Source organism: Meriones unguiculatus, chromosome 21 (assembly GCF_030254825.1).
Source record: "Meriones unguiculatus strain TT.TT164.6M chromosome 21, Bangor_MerUng_6.1, whole genome shotgun sequence".
NCBI classification, from domain to species: Eukaryota; Metazoa; Chordata; class Mammalia; order Rodentia; family Muridae; genus Meriones; species Meriones unguiculatus.
Window position 1 is genome coordinate 19,510,206 of NC_083368.1, and position 18,915 is coordinate 19,529,120.

Sequence of the window (18,915 nt, forward strand, 5' to 3'; positions counted from 1 at the left end):
CTTGAGTTCTTTATATATTCTGAATATTAGCCCTGTGTCAGATATACGGTTAGTGAAGATCCTTTCAAACCCGTAGGCTGTCCTTTTGTTCTGATGACCACATGCTTTGTTTTACAGAAGCTTTTAAATTTCATGAGGTCCCATTTATTGGTTGTCGATCTTAGAGCTTGTGCTGTTCATGTTCTGTTCAGAAAGTTGTCTCCTGTGCCAATGAACTCAAGGCTCTTCCCTACTTTTTCTTCTAACAGGTTTAGTGTGTCTGGTTTTATATCAAGGTTTTTAGTTTTGTGCAGGTTGATAAGTATGGATCTATTTGCATTTTTCTACATGTAGACATCCAGTTAGATCAGCACCATTTGTTGAAGATGCTATCTTTTTTCCACTGTATGGTTTTGGGCATCTTTGTCAAAGATCAGGTGTCCATAAGTGTGTGGGTTTATTTCTGGGTCTTCTATTTGATTCCACTGATCCACCAGCCTGTTTCTATGCTAGTACCATGCAGTTTTTTATTACTGTTGCTCTATAGTACAGCTTGAGATCAGGGATGGAGATCACTCCAGATGATCTTTTATTGTAGAGGACTGTTTTGGCAATTTTGGGTTTCTTGTTATCCCATATAAAGTTGAGAATTTTTCTTTCAAGGTGTATAAGTTGGGTTTTTTCAGCTCTAACTTACAGGAAAAATCAGTTTAAATCTAAAAAAAAAAAGAAAAAAAAAAAGCCAAACTAAATAAATCCCCAACAGGCAGGTCTTCGATATAGTATAGTCTCAACGTTTACTATCTATTTTTAAAGAAATAGCAATCTATTTTCTCATAAAAACAAATTTTAGGGGAGGAAGGCAGCCAGGTCGGGCACCACTGTAAGAGAATGGTGACAGATTGATGGGAATGATGGAGGAACAGAGCAGTGAGTGTGCTGTGGAAAGGGCTGAGGTCAATCCTGCCCTCAACAAACTGCTAGGGGATCACCCTAGCTCTGGGCAATATGAGGAATGGTCCACTTTCTAGACTAGACTTCCCTGAAGGACCACTGTGTCCCATGCTGCTGCTGAGGGCTATGTGTTGGTCAGTGGTCCTGATGTGGCTGGGGTCTGCACTGATGTCCAAAGACCATGTTATCACCTGACACGCAGCTGTTCATGGTCTGTGTCATGGCCTGATCCAAGGTCCTACTGTAGCCAGGGTCTGAGTTGATATCCGTGGCCTGGGTTACCACTGAAGGCCAAGGTCATATTTCAGTCTGTCTTGCCACAAAGGGCCATATCTGGGTCTATGGTCTTATTGCAGCTAGGTCTGTGTTGATATCCACGACCTATGATACCACGGAAGGCCATAAAGGTGTCCAAGGTCCATGGTGCAGCCTGATGCCATATGGATGTCCATTGGTAAGGACCTTATCTGGGTTCATTGCCCTATGCAACTAGGAGCACTGTTTGTAGCTGTGCTGACGCCATGTGGAAGCCCATAATCCACGCTCCCCTGGTCCATAAAGAGCAAATGAGCTACTTTTGCAGTGATCTCAAAGACTGCAGATGAACAGTTAAGAAAGCAGGACATGGAAGACTTCCGAGACACCCCTACTACTACCCTCAAAGCAGTTAACAGCCTAGACAGGAAACCATCAGAGAGAACTCTTTAAAACTGAGATAGAACGCTAGGTGTTACCTTACACAGCAGATGCAGAAGGGAAAGGACTCAACTCTATTCAGGGGGAAAGCCACTGAGGGTTTGACCATGTCAATGTGAGTAGAGAGAAAACACAAATTGGACTTTTTTTTTTTCTTGCTGGGGGGTAGGTCACAAGTGAAGGGGGGTCACAAAAGAACTGGGAAGTGAAGGGGGGGTCACGGAAGGACTGGGAAGTGAATGTAATAGAGGTATATGATGTAAAAAACCACAAAGAATCAATAAAAATATTATGTTGGGGGAAAAACAAATAAGTTTTAGGATCCTAAGCTAGCTTGTTTAAATATAGCCGGGATATAAATATACTTTGTGTTATACAACCATCTGCAGTCAAGACTAGAACAAAGAATCACTGAAGTAAATGTTCAGGGTCTTACTTGCATGTGGACCTTTACCTGCCCCTCCACCTCCATCCTACCTGCACACTCCCAGCTTCAACAGCACACTCCTATAAGCTCTGGGGACAAGGATGGAGGCTAGGTAAACATGGCAGATGGAGCAAGAAATCCCGGCTTACCTATGTGACTTAAAATAGTCAAGGCACTGGGTGTAGGGAATGAGGAAGGGTTCTTTTCTAACCTCTCTCTTGCCTGTATTAAAGAAACCAAAGCAGAATAACGACCAAAGAATAAAGGGGGAAAATTGCTGAATCATGAGGAAGCAACTGAATGAAAGTTGCCCTCCTGTACTCCTGCTTCCTAATGCACCAGAGTTACAAAAGGAGTTGTGAGAAAGCTGCTTTGACACAGGGTGACAAAGGACAGCAACTGGAGATAGGTGGGAGGGAGGCTGAGGAAGTGAAATGAAGTCCTTTCACTCAATTGTGTGTTCTTTAAAGATACACACCATTTCTTGCCCAACTCCGCACTCCTGACACACAGTAGCCAGTCAATAAATGTGTTGAATGAATGAATTTATCTAGCAGAGGCTATGATTCATCATGATTTATCTAGCAGAGGCCTCTTCATACCTGAAGGGCTTATTTTCTTAGATGCTGAGAGAACTGCTGGCAGACAGCCCTCTTTGGAAACTGCTTCAACTGAAGACAGCCATCTTGGCCCAAGATCACACTCCTTCCTGTGGCAGCTGGGATCTAATGACCTGGAATATAAAGGTCCAGTTTCCCTCATCCAGCTTGAGGCAACTCTGAGGAAACACGCCAGCTTGAGAGCTGCACTTGGGACTGCTGAAGTCTGTCAAGGTCCAGCCCATCCATGGAGACTGGGCTTCATTCTCTGACATGCAACGGGCCCAAGAAGTGTCTTCAGTAAACACATTGCATTCTCATTTCCATCTCAGCAGTCCCCTTTCAGGGGAACCCCACTACAGACTACAGTGCAAAAGAGACCTATATTTTAACCATGTAAGGAGGTGTACTTGATTTCATATTACAATCAATAAATACACAAAGGCCTTATAAAAACGAAAGACCTAACTCCTGTGCCCAGCAATATCTACTTCAGTGACTTTAGCCATCTAGATCTAGAAAAGTGCTCAATTAGTGGCAAGCTTCCCCAACTTCCATTCTGCCTATCTTCAGATTAAGGAAATAAAATATTAATTAACCATGAATGCACTGAGTATAAACACGGTATAAAGCAGAACAGAAAACAGCTGTTTTTCCTGTAGTGTCTGAGACCTACTTGGTATATTAAATATGATGCCTTAATTATGACTGCCATAGAAATGTAATGCTTATTATTTAAAATATGAAATTACAAATTATTACTATTTCACTACTACATTACTACTACTTGAAACTAATATAGCTCCACCCAATTTTAGGTTCAAGTAATGTCATCAACATAAGGGCTGTTGAGGCTCAGTCATTAGGTTGAGGTACAAAAGTTATTCTAATTACCTGGTACTCTTTTTTTTTTAAACAGAAGACTACTCACTGATTTAAGTGCTAGCATGACCAGCACTAAGCACATTCTAACACAACTTAATAATTTGTGCTCGCTACTAAAGTGTGGGAGTGCTGCCAAAATGTACAGACAGCAATATTAAGCCTTACTAAGAAGTGAAATGAGTGGACCACATACAGAAAAACACTCAAGTCCACACTTGCTGGACGATGGCCCAGCAGACACTTTGCACATGTGCACATACTGTGCTACTTTCAGGGATTAAGTGGGTTTTAATATTACGCAGATGCATTTCAGAAAACACACCTGGATTGGAATCTTCTGCTCTGTGGAAATGAAAAAGGCAGAACAACACTGAGCACCAGCAGGCCTTTGGCCATATTATCTCACCATTATATACTCTCTTTTTCTTTCCACAATACAAACATTAACTGAGTAATGCTGCTCTCTGTGGGTATATGTTTTGGAAATCACAAGAGAACACTTAAAGATAATTGAAATAGCACACTGCGAAGAGGACCTGTGCCAGTAGAAACATACATGAATGTATTGTACCCAAAATTAGCATCAGAGTTTCTATTACTTGATCTACCCAAAGGTTTAATTCATTTAATGTTACCTCTCCTATCATGGAGAACAACCATTACAAATCCCATCTTGATTTCATCTCTTGGATAGGGTCTTTCTCTTTTTTATAACTTTAATTTTAATTCACTTTATATCCCAGTCATAGCCCCCTCCCTCCTGTCCTCCTGGTTCCACCCTCCCTCCCTTTTTCCCCTATCCCTCCTCCCCTACTCCTCAGAGAAGAGGAGTTCCCCTTTACCCACCCACCCCAGTGTATTAAGTTGCATCAAGACTGAGTGCATCCTCTTCCCCTGTGGCCTAAGGAGGCAGTCCTGCCAGGAGAAAGTGATCAAAAGCAGGCAACAGAGTCCATGTCAGAGTCATTCCCTATTCCCCTTACTAGGGATCCCATATGAGAACCAAGTTGTCATCAGCTACATCTGTGGGGGAGGAGGGTTAGGTCCAGTTCTTGCACAATCAGCCCTTGGTTGGTTTTTCAGCCTCCACAGCCCCGCCCTGCCCTGGTTAGTTGGCTATGTTGGTCTTCTCTGGGTCCTCCTACCCTTCCCTCCACTCTTCCACAAGACTCCCTGCGCTCCACCCAATGTCTGCTTGTGGGTCTCTGCATCTGTTTCCATCAGGTGCTGGGTGGAGCTTCTCAGAGGACAGTTATGCTAAGCTCCCACCTGTAAGCATAGCAGAGTATTGGTGGGGTTGGCTGTCTCCTATGGGGTGAATCTCAGGCTGGGTGAGTCATTGATTGGACATTCCCTCAATCTCTGTTTTATTTTTGCCCCTGCCCTTCTTGTAGGCAGAATAAATTTTGGGTCGAAGTTTTTGTGGGTGGATTGGTGTTCCCCTCCTTAAACAGGGATTTCTCTCTGTGACAAGCTGAGCCCTAAGACAGGGTAGGCTCCAGGGAGGATATGAGGGTGACTCTAGCTGAGACTCCTAGGTAACAGCAGTCATGAAGACTGAAGAGGCCATCCTCTAACTAGTGTCTCTTCTTATAAAAATGTTTAAATATCAGCTGGGGCTGGAGAGAGCACACACACACACACACAAACACACACACACACAAACACACACACATATATAATAAATTTTTAAAAAATAAATCATAAGTAATATTACCTTCATATATAATAGTATAGTTTTCAAGTTCTTGTCAAAATAAAATTAAATTAGCTTGTGTGTCATTTTATTTTTCTTAAGATTGTTTTAAAAGGCTAGTCTGCAGTTATATAGAAGAGCAGTTCCCTGATCCTTCTTGAACTATACAGTCACCTCTTAAATTGTATGCTATGTGTGCAGTCTGAGATAAATCCAGCCTTTGTCAGCTTACCATGGACATTTCCTAGTGCAATATCCCCAGCAGCAGAAGACAGAAAGGAAGAGTCTGAATAAAGATACTTGGCTTGAAGCAAACCATCCTCCGTTGATATATTAACACAACTTCCCTGAAGTTTATCTATGGTCACGGTCTATTAAAAGAGAGAGCACAATCAGTTCATTATAAAGCACACTGAAAACAACCAAAATGGTTCATCTAGAATGGTGGTTCTCAACCTGTGAGTTACGACCCTCACAGAGTTGCATATTACATACCCTGCACATTAGATATTTACATTATAATTCGTAACATAGCAAAATTACAGTTATGAAGTAGCAATGAAATAATTTTATGGTTGGGGGTCACCACAACATGAGGGACTATATTAAAGGGTCACAGCATCGGAAAGTTGAGGACCATTGATCTAGAGTGAGTAGTACACAATGGCCTTGACAGCTGGCTCCCTAGCTCTAGCTGCAAGCTACGAGCAGCACGCATTCTCTGTAGAAAGGGATATAGAGCTGATATCCATTTTCTCCATGCATTTATGCCTGCTTTAGTTTCTCTGAACAATGTTTTTTGTTTTCTATGTAGAATCTATCTTATTAGTTGATTCCTGTCAGGTTTTTTTATGCTTTTTTGTTGTTGTTGTTTTATTTTTCAAGACAGGATTTCTCTGTGTAACTCTGGCTGTCCTCAAACTCAGAGATCTGCCTGCCTCTGCCTCCCAAAATGCTGGGATTACAGACATGCAACACCAGGTCCAGCCCTGTTAGATATTTTTAAAGTGCTATTACACAGTATCTCTTAAAAGTTCATGCTATCTTGACTTTTATATTTGACCTTTGTCCAGCAAGCACAATATACTCAGTAATTCCAATAATTTATTTGTATTAGGAAACATTCCACATGCATAATTGTCTCCAAATGATCACTCAATTTCCTCTTATGTTGATATTATTTTCCTTATATTAATTATATTCTCTGTGCTTCTTTTCATTCTCTTTATTACATTTGGCTCCACGTTCCAATTCAACAGTGAACAGCAGCAACTAGATCCTTTGTCTGACTGTTTTTCTCAAAGGGAAAGTAGACAGCAGCTCAGCAGGGAGCCTGATGCTCACTGCAGATGATGTTTGATATCTTTTATCTGACTAAATAATCAAATGTACTGGTATCTCCATATAAATTCATGAGTGTATTTTGAGTTTCACATACTTTGATTCTGCTGAGCTACACAATTTATCTCACACGTTAATGTGTTAACTATAAACTTCTAAAACTTTTCCACTTTCCATTTAATAAGGTGGTAGTTTTCCAGTAAATATAATGAATGGAATTTTATATTTATCCTTAAATTTCCCTAACAAAATTCAGTATGTGTTTATGTTTCAAATACTGTCCACTTTGTAAAACGAAGATAGCTATGAGTTCCACGTCATCTCTACTGTGTTATAAACAAGTATGTGCTAACATGAAAGGGCTGGCAATTGACAGCCAATGAACTAGGACGGCTTGCCACAATTCTGCCCAGAGACAATTTCAAGTAGTGCACTGGGGTATTTAAACAAACAGTATCACCGTTGTTGAACACACCGACATCAGCATTGTCCCTTCTCACACATTTCCCAAAAACTGTTAAGAATGTAACAAATGTTATCAAACAAGATCAGAGTTTCAGGAACAAAGCAATAAAGACACCAGTACAAAATGATAAAGAAGAGGGCTCACAAGGTCTTATGAGGCATTAAGTAAAACTACTTTCCTGTCTGGGTCACAGTATGCAACTTTCTAATTTTCTGTATTTTTTTTTTTTTTTTTTACAAAATACGTATTATTGCTTTTAACTACTTGTTAATCTTTAGTTAATTAAAGACTGAGAGGGAATTTTACTTTAAGCTTAGTTTCAACAAATCTGTCAAAATCAAAAAGCACTTTCATTATAAATGGCTTTGCCAGAATATAAATGTTTTATCTTCCACAGGCTTACAGTAAAGGCATAAAACTCCTGACCCCAAAAAAAAAAAAATATATATATATATATATATATACCTACAAAGTCTCCTCATGAAAACTTGTTTTATATTCATGGTTTCACACTCTCCAAGAATTTCCATAAAAAAGTCAACAAAATGGCTCATTTTGGCCTTTTAATAGGGAATGGAGGTATTTTATGGCACACCAAAAGATGAATATTAAAAAAAAAAATTTGAAACATGGCAAATTAGCTAAGGAGCACTTCTCAGATTCTGCCCACCAACACATTAAATAAAGCTGGATTTCAAGGCATTCTTTATGAGCAGTTAGAAAGAGCCAATCTGTGCTGTTCATTAACAACTAAATAAATCCCTAGGAAGCCAGAAAACATGCTGTACTACCAAAGCAATGCAACGCCAGCACACACCAGCAGAATATAGCTGTCAATCATTCATACAATTTCCAAGGAATTCTAAACTCTCAAGGGCCAGATATCCTGAAACCTATCAGATACTAGCTCAAGCAATTAATTCTCGGTTAGCACAGCTGACAGCAGAATGTTGATAAATCTATTGATAGCCATAATATTAGTGGACAGATGTCACATGTAGACATCTAGATTGTTTGTATACTCTGATTTTTAATAGAAGTTATTTAAAGAGAGAACAAAAAGTGGTTCAAAAACCAAATACCTTCCTGAGAGGTGTTGCTAAAATTAATTTTTACATAAGGAGCGTTTTTTTCCCTACACTTAGTTATTATATATATAATATACAGTTCTTACAAGTAACAAAAATCAAGTCTTCAGGAAGTACTTGACTCTTTAGTACACATAGAAAGAACGAAAAAGTGGCATCTGTGTCACCAGTTCAACCTACAGTCACACGAAATGGATGTCTATATTCCGAGAAGTTGTAGAGATTGACTCTGAAATTAGTATCATTGAAAACAATCCATTAAACTGTCATTATCTTGTTTGCTGAGTGAGCAGGGCAACATTCCTATCCATTTCTCCAGCAGTGAGAAGCAGTTCAGGGAAGTGAGGCCCTGGCTAGCTCTCCTGCGGTTTGTCTCCCGTTCTCCTCCCTATCAGCAAGTCCTGTGTCAGTCAGCCACAGCAAGACCTCATACTGGCACTGTCATCCTCACAAAAATGTTCTGAGATAAGTCCATTGCTATTACCCCATTTTCCAGAAAACAGAGACACACAAAGGTTCAGTAACTTGTCTAAAGTTACAGAACTTGTTTAAAAAAATGGTTGGGTCAGAAGTTTAATTTTCAATGTGGCTCTTAACCAGTAAGTATTTTATGTTTTTAAACAAACTTTCAAATACGTTTTAAAAGTTAACACTATGTGAGGAAAACAGAAAAGTATTTATACTAAGTCTTTTGTATATTACCCCACTCAGGCAAGAAACACAACAGTTTAACAGGAAGTAGGAGTAAAGGAATATTCAATTACCCATAACAGCTAGAACAATCAATAAACTGATGTCGTCAGATTACTCAAAATAGCACAATTTAAACTTCTGAGACCCCTGTAATACTGGGGCTAGAACTATGGTTCCATCAGTTCAGTATTTGCCAGTCAAGCACGGGATCCCCAGGACCCATGGGAAAACCTAGTGCCACAAGTTTAGAATTCCTGTGCTGGGAAGGTGGAGACAGACTGATCCCTTGCTGCTCACTGGCTGGCCAGCCTAGCCAAAATCCACAGAAGCACTGTCTCAACTAACAAGGTCACTAGGAATGGTGGTACACACCGTTAATCCCAGCAAAGACAGGTGGACCTCTGAGCTCGAGGCTTGGTCTACAGACTCAGTTCCAGGACAGCCAGGGCTACCCAGAAGTCCTGCCTCCAAAAGCGACCAACCAACCGAGAAAACAAACAAAAAATCAAGTTGGAAAGCAATTGAGAAAGAACCTTTCCTAGTTTAATTTAAAAGGTGTATTATGTATTTAAATATTAGGTCTAAACGGCTTCCCACAGATTCTAAGAAAAAAGTGATGGGAGGGTAAGCACAGCAGAAACATCCACCTCGCTTAACTGTGCCAGCAAAGTGCCAGTGGATGGCTCCCTGGGAAAGGCAGCTGCTGCCAAGCTTGGCAGCCTCAATTTCATCACGAGGTTCATAACCTTTACCATCCGATTTAGATTTTTTTTTCTTATAAGATTTAAAACACTATTCATCACAGTAGCAACTAAAAATTCATAGTCCCAATTTAAAAAATACAAACCATCTTTCTGTAACAACAAATCTCTATGGCAACAATCTGAGGGGGTGTGTGCAGATTTGGAGGACAGTACCTTTATCTCACAGTGCCACCTTGTGGAAATGCTGATGAAGAGAACTTTCGAAATGGTTTTAAATTTTTATATTCGCCGAGTATATAGTGTATTTTGAGCATCCCAACTGCTCATCCCACCCCTACTTCAGCCCAGGGGCCCCCTGCTGCCTTGTTTCCTCTTCCAACATCATGCCCTCTTTTCAAAATCCATGAGTCAAATCAGTGCTGTCCACAAATGCAGGGACATTTCAGAATTTACCTTTCACTTAGCCATAAAGCAGCAGGTCTAGGAGAACACAGTATTCAAGTAAACCCAGAACCTAAGAAAAATCCAATCCCTTTACTGGTAGTATTACTTAATGAGGTATTTTAAGTCATAGCCATGAAAATAAAAGCCTCTCTTTGCGAGTCAGAATTAAATAGTGTTTACTGATTCTAACAAACTAAAGAACTATCAAAAGCATTTTATCACACTAAAATTCATTTCCAAATATTAACTTATTAAATAGCTAAATGCACTAAAAAGAAAATATTACACCACAAATTTCTGTAGAAGCTACTGTTTGTGGGGAATCAAAAGCAAAGCTGAAGTTACTGAAAGAGTTTCAATCTTACACTTTTGTTGGATGCATGGATATCTATATTTCCATAAACTGTTCCGAGACAGATCACATGGCCTCCTTTTGTTTGAACATGTAAATTGTGACCCTGAAAAACAAAAAAACACAGAGGTTAGGGAGAGTCAGCTTGCATGATATTAAGGAAACATTTTCTTCTGTGCCTGTCCATAAAATAATCCAGGAATCAGTTTTAAGGAAAGTCTTGAAAACAGCAAAACAAACTGTTCTCAAAAGGATTTGCCTTCCAGTGTAATTAACTTCATCATGATCACAGACATGAATCTAAAAACCAAGTTATTAATGAATTTCTAGAAAGACCTATTTGCAAATAACTGTTTTCAGACCTAAATCTCTTGGCTGAACTTAAGTGAATTTCTGGGGTATCTCTGAAATTATGAAGTTGTAGGCAAACCTTCACACACATGTTCATGTGTTATTTTCTTATGAGAAAAAAAAACATGAGATTTTTTTTTTCAAAGAAGCCTAAGGCATAATATAGACAATGAGCTACTGTTGTAATCTGAAGCTCACCTAATTCCCACATATGGAAAATTTTAAAATGTGAAAATAAATCAGAAATTATGGGGGAAAGTATCATGCCACATTTTTTAAGAATACAAATGTGTGACATTCAGTTACTTTATTTCTTAGGATGCTGGATAAATGCAGCATTAATATTTGTCTTAAGTGAATAAAGAGAGCTAGGAAGACTTTATGTTTGGAAACAACAAACTCAAGGTCAAAACCCAGCTCATTTACTTTAGCTCTTGACCTAAAGTGAGTTCCTTGGTCTTTTGGTGTCTTTTAGTTTCCATTCTTGATAAATGTAGGATGCTCGAAGGCTTAACAAGGCTTAGCTCAGATTCTCAGTACTAACTTACAATTCATTAACAGTAATTACTGTCATTAAAACACTATTTTACACATGTGTAACCCCTTATGTCTGATGTTAAATAAGTGAAAGATAGACATTAACAGATGATCACTAATTCAAGATAATATTTACCACGTTTTAAAAATCTAAGCCAGATATCTTACCGAACTGTCTGCATTTATGTAAATTAGGTCAGGCCAACACTACAAGAATAATTCTCTTAGTACAAGACTGTCTTAACTTTGTTTCTCTGCTGCTATGATAAAACTCTGACCAAATATTGGAGAGGAAAGAGTTTACTTGGATTATAGATTACAGCCCATCGAGGTAAGCTGAGGCAAGAACCTACAGCAGGAACTTGAGCAGGGCATGGAGGAGGGCTACTTACTGGTTTGTTCAGCTTGCTTTCTTATGTAGCCTAGGACTATGTGCCTTGGGGGGGGGCACTGCCCACAGTGGGCTGGGCCTCCCACATCAATCCTTAATCAAGAAAATGCCCCAAAGACCTGCCTAAAGGTCAGTCTGATAGTCAATTCCTCGATTAAGGCGCCCTCTTCACAGAGGGCTTTAATTTGTGTCAAGTTGCCATATACTAACCAGAAGAACTATTATTCTAATTCTAATTCTTCTAATTCTTTATTTATAAAGACTACTAGTTCAAAGCTTTATTTTCTCTTAACAAGTCTTCCACAAAACAAATACAAAATACTTTAAAAATAGAATTAAACTCTTTCTTGAAATTACTGAAATTAATTCACCAAAACCAAAGCATCATTGAGCACATAAATATTACTAAGGAAGAAAATAAATTACAGTATTCTTAGCCAGTTAGTTATTTAAGATGAAGATTTTATTATGTAATATTTTAATAAGAACCTAAACTAAATTATATGATAAAATGGCTACCTGGGGTATTCTTAATCTTTTATGGTGTTTGTACAACTAAATTCTTTTAAGCCTCTTCATCTGTAGACAGGTAGGAAAAGAAGACATGCAGACAAAGATAGACAAATAAATGAGGTAAAAACAGAATGTGTCAGTCATTCTAATTAATGATTCAAAGCACTGAAATTACAACACAAAGATGACCAAGTTCAACAAATGTGTCAGAGCACTGTGTTTCGACCTGCAAATGCCATCACAATCAGAAATAAGAGCAACCTCCCTTACAGAGTATGCTTTAAAACATCTGTGGCTGAGGCTAATTTCAATTTAAGAAAATGGAATATAAAAATGTAAATCATAAAATAAGATGAATCATCTGTTGCTCTGAAAAACTGGCTGCCTAGTCCTCCAGTAAAGAGCTTCTGGTATATTGAAATTGCCATATATTTTAAATATAATTATAGTATATAACTGTTACAGTACATATATGGTACAGTTAGAGTTCTTTGTTCTTTAATAAGTAGAAGAAAATGTTGCAAAAACTAAGTTTTCTTTTTCTTTTTTTCTTTTTTTAGTTTTATAGTATCTCAAAATCCTAAAAATATACTTTGGAGTTTCACTACACTTTGAAATGAAGTCTATTATTATTATAACAATATGTCGTTATTGTTATGCAAGACTTTCAAAGTTGCTACAACACTTATGCTTTTAAGGCAAAATTTTCTCAAAGGCTCTCTAAATGATAATAATATGAATAACAAACCAAGCCTTGCAGTTTGATACTGTACTGTCTAGTAAGGTGTTTCTGCAGCTGGAACAAAGTTAGAGACACACTCCTACCGTCACAGACTGCAATGTGCTGCTCCCCCGCTCGGTGCCAATTTTACAGCTGTTACATTCGATGTTCTGCACTTTTACAGAGCCAGATCCTGATGACTCGATATTCAAATCTAGAAGCAAAAGCAGAGAGGAGGAAAATGTCAGTGCCGAGGCCTCAGAGCAGTTTTAGATCTCCTGGATACCCAGGTCCTCAGGGACTCACGGTAGTACTGAGTTGGAGAGAGAGCTTTACCAAGGCGGCAGGATCAACTGCGGGGCCTTTCTGGCAGTTTTGTAAATTATCTCATGGCTTCTATCATCTAAAGAGCGAAACTACCGCAGCTGGCATGGCCATTCTTATAGGTGTGTATTCACTGTCTCGTGTGGACTATCTTAGACACCCCTGTCCTGCCGAAAGAATACACACAAATGACTAAGGATACAACAGTGAATTAACAAGTCATCAAATGTCAGTTAAATCACTTAGCCTTGTCTCATATTCCAGAAGATTTGAAACACTGATCCCCTAAATAAAAACTTATTACAACAGCATGGATCAGTGTACATGATCATGACCTAGGTTTTCAAATTCTACTCTAGCCTTTCATGAAACCAATGTGGGAATATTACCATTTACATATATCACAACATACTTGAAGTAACTTTTATTAACCAGAATCATGTAAAAAAAAAAACAAAAAAACAAAAAAAAAAACACATAGTGATGAGAAGAACTAAAGCTAAATTATTGTGGATAAGTAAGAGTGTGTTTAAAGAAAATTTGAAAACTAGGGAATGACAGGTGGTATTCTCAGCCGTAATTTAAAGTGTTACCTGAGATATCTCCTTATGAAAACAAAATAATTGCTGGGCACTACGGTACAGGCCTTTAATCCTAGCATGTAGGAGGCAGAGGCAGGTAGATCTCTGAGTCCAAAGCCAGCTTGGTCTACAGTGAGTCCTAGGGCAGCCAGGGCTCTGTAGAGAAATCCTGTCTCAAACAAGCAAAACAAGAATTAAAAACAGTGACAAAGAATATGCAATTGCATTAATATTAATGATTTCCTGTAAGCCAGAGTTCAGAAATAAGTACCATTGTCCTATTACTGCTGTTGTAATGAAACACTGACCAAGGCCATTTTTTGACATAAAGGGTTTATCTCATAGCTTCTAGTCCATCAGGAAGGGAAGTCAGGGCAGGAACTGAAGCAGAGATCAGAGAGGAAAACTGCCTTGCTCTCCACGATTCTCTCTGCTTGCTTTTTTACAACCCAGGGCCAGTCACACTGGCTTGGGTCCTTCCACATCAATCATTATCAAGATATCTTTCTCAGACCTGCCTATAGGCCAGTGTGACAAAGGCATTTTCTCAACCGAAGCTCTCTAGCTTGTAGCAAGCTGACAAAAAAACCAACCAGCACAATTATGTTCCTCCAACAATTTTAACAGTCACAGTATGAATTTCCTCAGTTGCAATGGCGATGGTTTAAAATAGCAACAACACACTGAGAGAAAAGGAGAATACATAAAAAGTCAAACTCTGATACAAACAAAACTGCCCAAGTGAATCTTGTCGTATAGCAAGAGATAAGGCCAACCAGAAAGCTACACAGCAAGGAATGGGATTCTAAACACGCTCTGCTATCTGGGAAGCAGGAAGAGGAATTAATATTATGCAGAAACAGCAGCAGTAAATGCTATGTCCACTGAGCTTGTTTCACAAGTTGGAGAAACAACTATCAATAAAATTGACTATGTAGATCCGAGGGGCCTACGGGACAGAGGCATGGAGGCAGCACACCGGAAACCGGCTGCTGCCTCCAAAAAGAAGCAATGGATGGGATCTGGGATCGCCAGGTGAGGTAGTAGCCATCCTCAGAGGTGCTGCTGGAAGTTTGGCTGAGCTCCCCTTTGCTGCCCATCTTATGCTATACTGTGATAACGCCCCACAGCACCTTCAGGTTATCATTACACTGTCCACTTCCGCTATTTACCATGCTTCCTTCATCTCAATTCCCTCATCAGAATGCTGACAAGAGCATCTACTCTACAGAGCAACTGTAAGGTTAATAAAAATGATCTTTCTGTAATAAAACAAAAGTAAAAAATTTCTTTTTTAATTTTAATATTTTTTCACAATTTATTCATTATATATCCCGATTGAAGCACCCTCCCTCCCCCTTCCCCTAGTCCAATGAAAGGGGGAGTTCTCCTCCCCTACTACCTGACCCTAGCCTATCAAGTCTCATCAGGACTGTCTGGATCATCTTTCTCTGCGGCCTGGCAAGACTGCATTGCCAGGGGCAAGTGATCAAAGAGCAGGCAATCGAGTTCATGACAGAAGCAGCCAAAAATAGTCTTATAAGAAGTATATAATGTTATTATGATCGTCATCAACAGCATCCTTCAGTTCCAGGAAGAATGAAAGAGCCTAGAGTACCCTTTCTAGAAAAGTTATGTGTGCACAGTGGTTTGCATCTGGAAATAATGGCACCCAAATATTTAAGAAATATGTTTTGCAGGTACTATTATTAATTTTTCCAGGCAGTCTTAACTAAGTGTCTTGCTTCAGAGCTGGCTACACCCAGTGAATTTACTTATGCCAAAAGGAATGGACACCCACTAGCCTGGGCGCCTGTCGGAAAGCTAGTATTTTTTTTTTTCTAGGTTAGGGATGAGGGACACGCAGAGCTGATTAGGGACAGAATCCCGAGACGTGAATAATGTGGACTACCAAACCACTAAATGGGTTATCAGGAAACCTCAACCCTGAACAATGAACCATTTTACTCATAGCTGTGACAAAAAAGAACACGGGAGCTCCACGATGTAGTCGGATTTAGATTATTCCAACTCATCTTTCCACTCGGTTTTAATTTTTCTCCTTAACTAGGAACCTAACGCTTAAATTCCATTCAGGAACCCAGGAGCGTTGCTTTAGAAAGGAGAGGTCCGGAAAGGGCCAATTAGCCGGCAAAGTAGGGCGGAAAGAAACCCAGTCCAAAACGCGTTTTCACTTCACTTGCCAAACTTGACGGGTGCGTTCACCTCCACGGACGCCTGGGGGTCGATGTGGTCTGACAGGATGACCATCTCCTGTCGAGCGGCGTCGTACACGACCTGCAAGCTGTCCAGGCCGCTCGCAACACCGCACACCGCCACCTGCACGCGGTCGGCATCGGGAAACGCGAGGGGATCCAGGGGCCTCACGGCCAGGTGACACGGGAGCCGTGCCCGCAGCCGCCCGAACGGGCTCACCTGCAGGCTCCACTGCCGCCGGGCCCCGCGCGCCAGGCCGGCCCCGCGGTCGTCGGGCACGGGTCCCCGCAGCCCGGCCCCGCGGTGGCCGCACGTCCGGGCTCCCAGAGCTGCCAACCGGGAGCCCGGCAGCACTCGGTACCCGCGAGGCGGGAGGCGGCCGAACATGCCCTCGGCCTCGGGTCAGTCACGGAGACAATCAACGCCTGCGCGGCTCCACTCAGGGAGAGCCAGCCAGGACCCAGCACAGTTCCGCACGACTTACTTCTCAGCAGCAAAACAAACCCGGTAAAAAATGAGAACTTCAAAGTGCCCCGTTGAAACCTTGACCCGGACTCCTCCCCCGTATTTCCGCCCCCTTTTGCGGAGGCCGTCGGGATATGTAGTTCTAAAGAAGCCAAACATCAAGGTGCCATACTGACGTTGAAACTACATATCCCGTGAGGCGGTGCGATGAATAGATTCGGTGACAAGAGCCGATTGGTTGAGGAGCGTCCTTGTTGCCTCAATTCCATTGGGCAAGGAAGCGCAGAGAAAAAAAAAAACTTAATCCAACTGACCAATGGAAAGAGTGGAAGGTGCAGGCTCAACAGTAGTGTGGTTACCTTGGACACCAAGGACGCGGCTCGTTAGGAGAGGGTGGAGTTTTGGAGTGAGACCACGGAGACCAAAACCCACTGAGAAAAATAAGAGTCTAAATAAGGATCAGGACCGAACAAAAAGGGTAAGAAACATCATGTGTAGAGATGGGAATTAGATACAAAGTTAGGAATACCTTCTTTAGGTAGCTGGAACCAAACTTCACCAAACTAATGCTGGGTCCGCTGGAAACAGAAAATCCCTTGGGCAAAGTAACAGACCCATTCTGTTGCTTCTTTCCTTCTCCTTTTTTATTAGGTAGAAAATACTATATTAAAAAAGTTAGAATCCTGGCTGTTTCCCAACTGTAAGCAACCTTAGGCCAGTCGTTGGGTGCCTTTGGATTTCACTATTTGCTTGTAAAATGACAGTATCTTCCTTCCCTTGCTTTGAACAACAAACAGCAAAGCCATGTACAGTCCACAAACAATTAAAATACTATTTTATGAATGACATTGTTTCTAAGTTGCCAAGAGATTTTGAGACATTTGAACCTGTTTAGAAAAAAAGTCTAAATCTCTTCTCTTGCAAATGATCCTTGGTCATAATGATAAAATCTCTCTCTCTCTCACTCTCATAACACTTTGTAAGGGGTTGTTTCTTCAGTCTTGATATAAATATAGATGGTACTAAATAACTCTATAAGGCTTCTTTCCTTTCTGTTTTTAAGTAGGAAGTAAAAATAATGGAAATTGTGGGGGCGTGGGCACTATTTCAGCTTTACTTGTCTCCTTTCTCTACCATCTGCAAATCACTCCCTAAATTCCTTATGTACAGATTGGTAGATTTGATTGAATGTAAGTCCTATGTGGTGATGTTCAATAGAACTCATCCAGCATTTGGGAAGCTGAAGCAGAGGGTCCCAAATCCGAGGTCCACCCAGGCTGCACAGTGAGAACTCTGTCTCAAAATAAAATAAAATAGTACCTTTAAAGATTGAAGCCCTTAGCCAAACATGATGACCCCAATTCTTGGAACCTGAAGTAATAGAGGGACAGGTAGACTGGGATAAAGGTCTCACCAGTCTCCATATTATTCTTTTAGTGAAGACTATCATAGTGGCATTGGCAATGCAGCAGCCCAGACTTGCTGTCAAGCATCCTGAGAAGTCCCGTTAACCCTTAGGGACTGCCACTGAGTTAAAGCCTATCCTTGACTCTGCTTCAAAAAGTGGTGGGATGAGGTAGGGTGAAAGGGGGTTGATTAAAACAAGATTCTAAACACAGATTCAAGCAGCACGGGGTTTGATAGAGCTGGCTGATCGCTCAGGGACAGGCGTAGACTTCTGAAAGGAGAATATGCCCCAAATGTCTTAGACTGGCCCTACAGATCCGCTTTTGACGACCGTCAAGTTACACCTCAAAGGATTTCCAAGAAACGTGTTTAAAACCTTTTCTCTCTTTTTTCAGTGAGATTATAGGATGGCCTTAGAGGTGTCTCAGGTTGGATTACAGTTCTAAAATAAAACCATGCATCCAAAGAATTACAGAAGGGGCTTAAGGCGTATCCTTTACTATAAATAGGGTTTCTGGTGAGATTCCTGAAAAATTTCTGGTTTGTAACTGAGAAAGAACTAAGGCCACCTATGTTTAGGTCTTAAGCTTGATTCAAAGCTACTTCAACGTTCATGGACAGCAGGGGGCATAAGAGCTTTCAGAAGAAAATGTAATCAGACAGAGGATTAAGTAATTCAGTTAAAGGAAGGGAAGCCTTGGGACTGCACTCACTTTCTGAGTTACGAATTATTTGAAAACAAATATCTCCTGTGCTTTCTGTTATTCTTTTGAGATATTACTATACTCAAAAAACTAATAACTATCACTTCTGAGAAGCTTTTAGGGATATGGTAGGTAGACCTATTTGAAATCTCCATGTGAAACTACAAGTTCAGGCACTTTGATGCTCCCTTGTGATTTTTTTTTTTCATGTGCTACTGTGCTGGCTTAACACCCCTGTTAGACTGCACTGAGTGGTGACAATGAGCTCACCGTCTAATGTGACACCATAGGGGAAGCATTTGGCATGTCACAGGCAACCTCGAAGTTAGCTGCAGATTCTTCAGAAGCCCCTGATGTTGAATTCCTCGTTTACTTTTTAT

General features: G+C 40.4%; 2 protein-coding genes across 3 annotated transcripts in view; one reads left to right on the forward strand and one right to left on the reverse strand.

Annotated features, from left to right (window-relative positions):
* Fam185a (family with sequence similarity 185 member A) overlaps positions 1-16,492 on the reverse strand; it is a 39,286-nt gene extending 22,794 nt beyond the window's left edge. The window contains exons 1-4 of one of the 2 annotated variants that reach the window (XM_021650495.2): positions 15,947-16,491; positions 12,942-13,051; positions 10,338-10,430; positions 5,469-5,607 (exon numbers count right to left, since the gene is read on the reverse strand). In XM_021650495.2, coding sequence (XP_021506170.1) covers positions 5,469-5,607; positions 10,338-10,430; positions 12,942-13,051; positions 15,947-16,346 — 742 coding nt within the window. In that variant the 5' untranslated portion in view covers positions 16,347-16,491. Of the gene's footprint in view, positions 1-5,468; positions 5,608-10,337; positions 10,431-12,941; positions 13,052-15,946 lie in introns of both variants that reach the window. The other variant, XM_060373952.1, reaches the window with a different exon arrangement.
* A 291-nt stretch (positions 16,493-16,783) lies between these two features.
* Ccdc146 (coiled-coil domain containing 146) overlaps positions 16,784-18,915 on the forward strand; it is a 113,087-nt gene continuing 110,955 nt past the window's right edge. The window contains exon 1 of the mRNA XM_021650484.2: positions 16,784-16,902. The gene's annotated coding sequence lies outside the window, so the exon portion shown is untranslated. The remainder of the gene's footprint in view (positions 16,903-18,915) is intronic.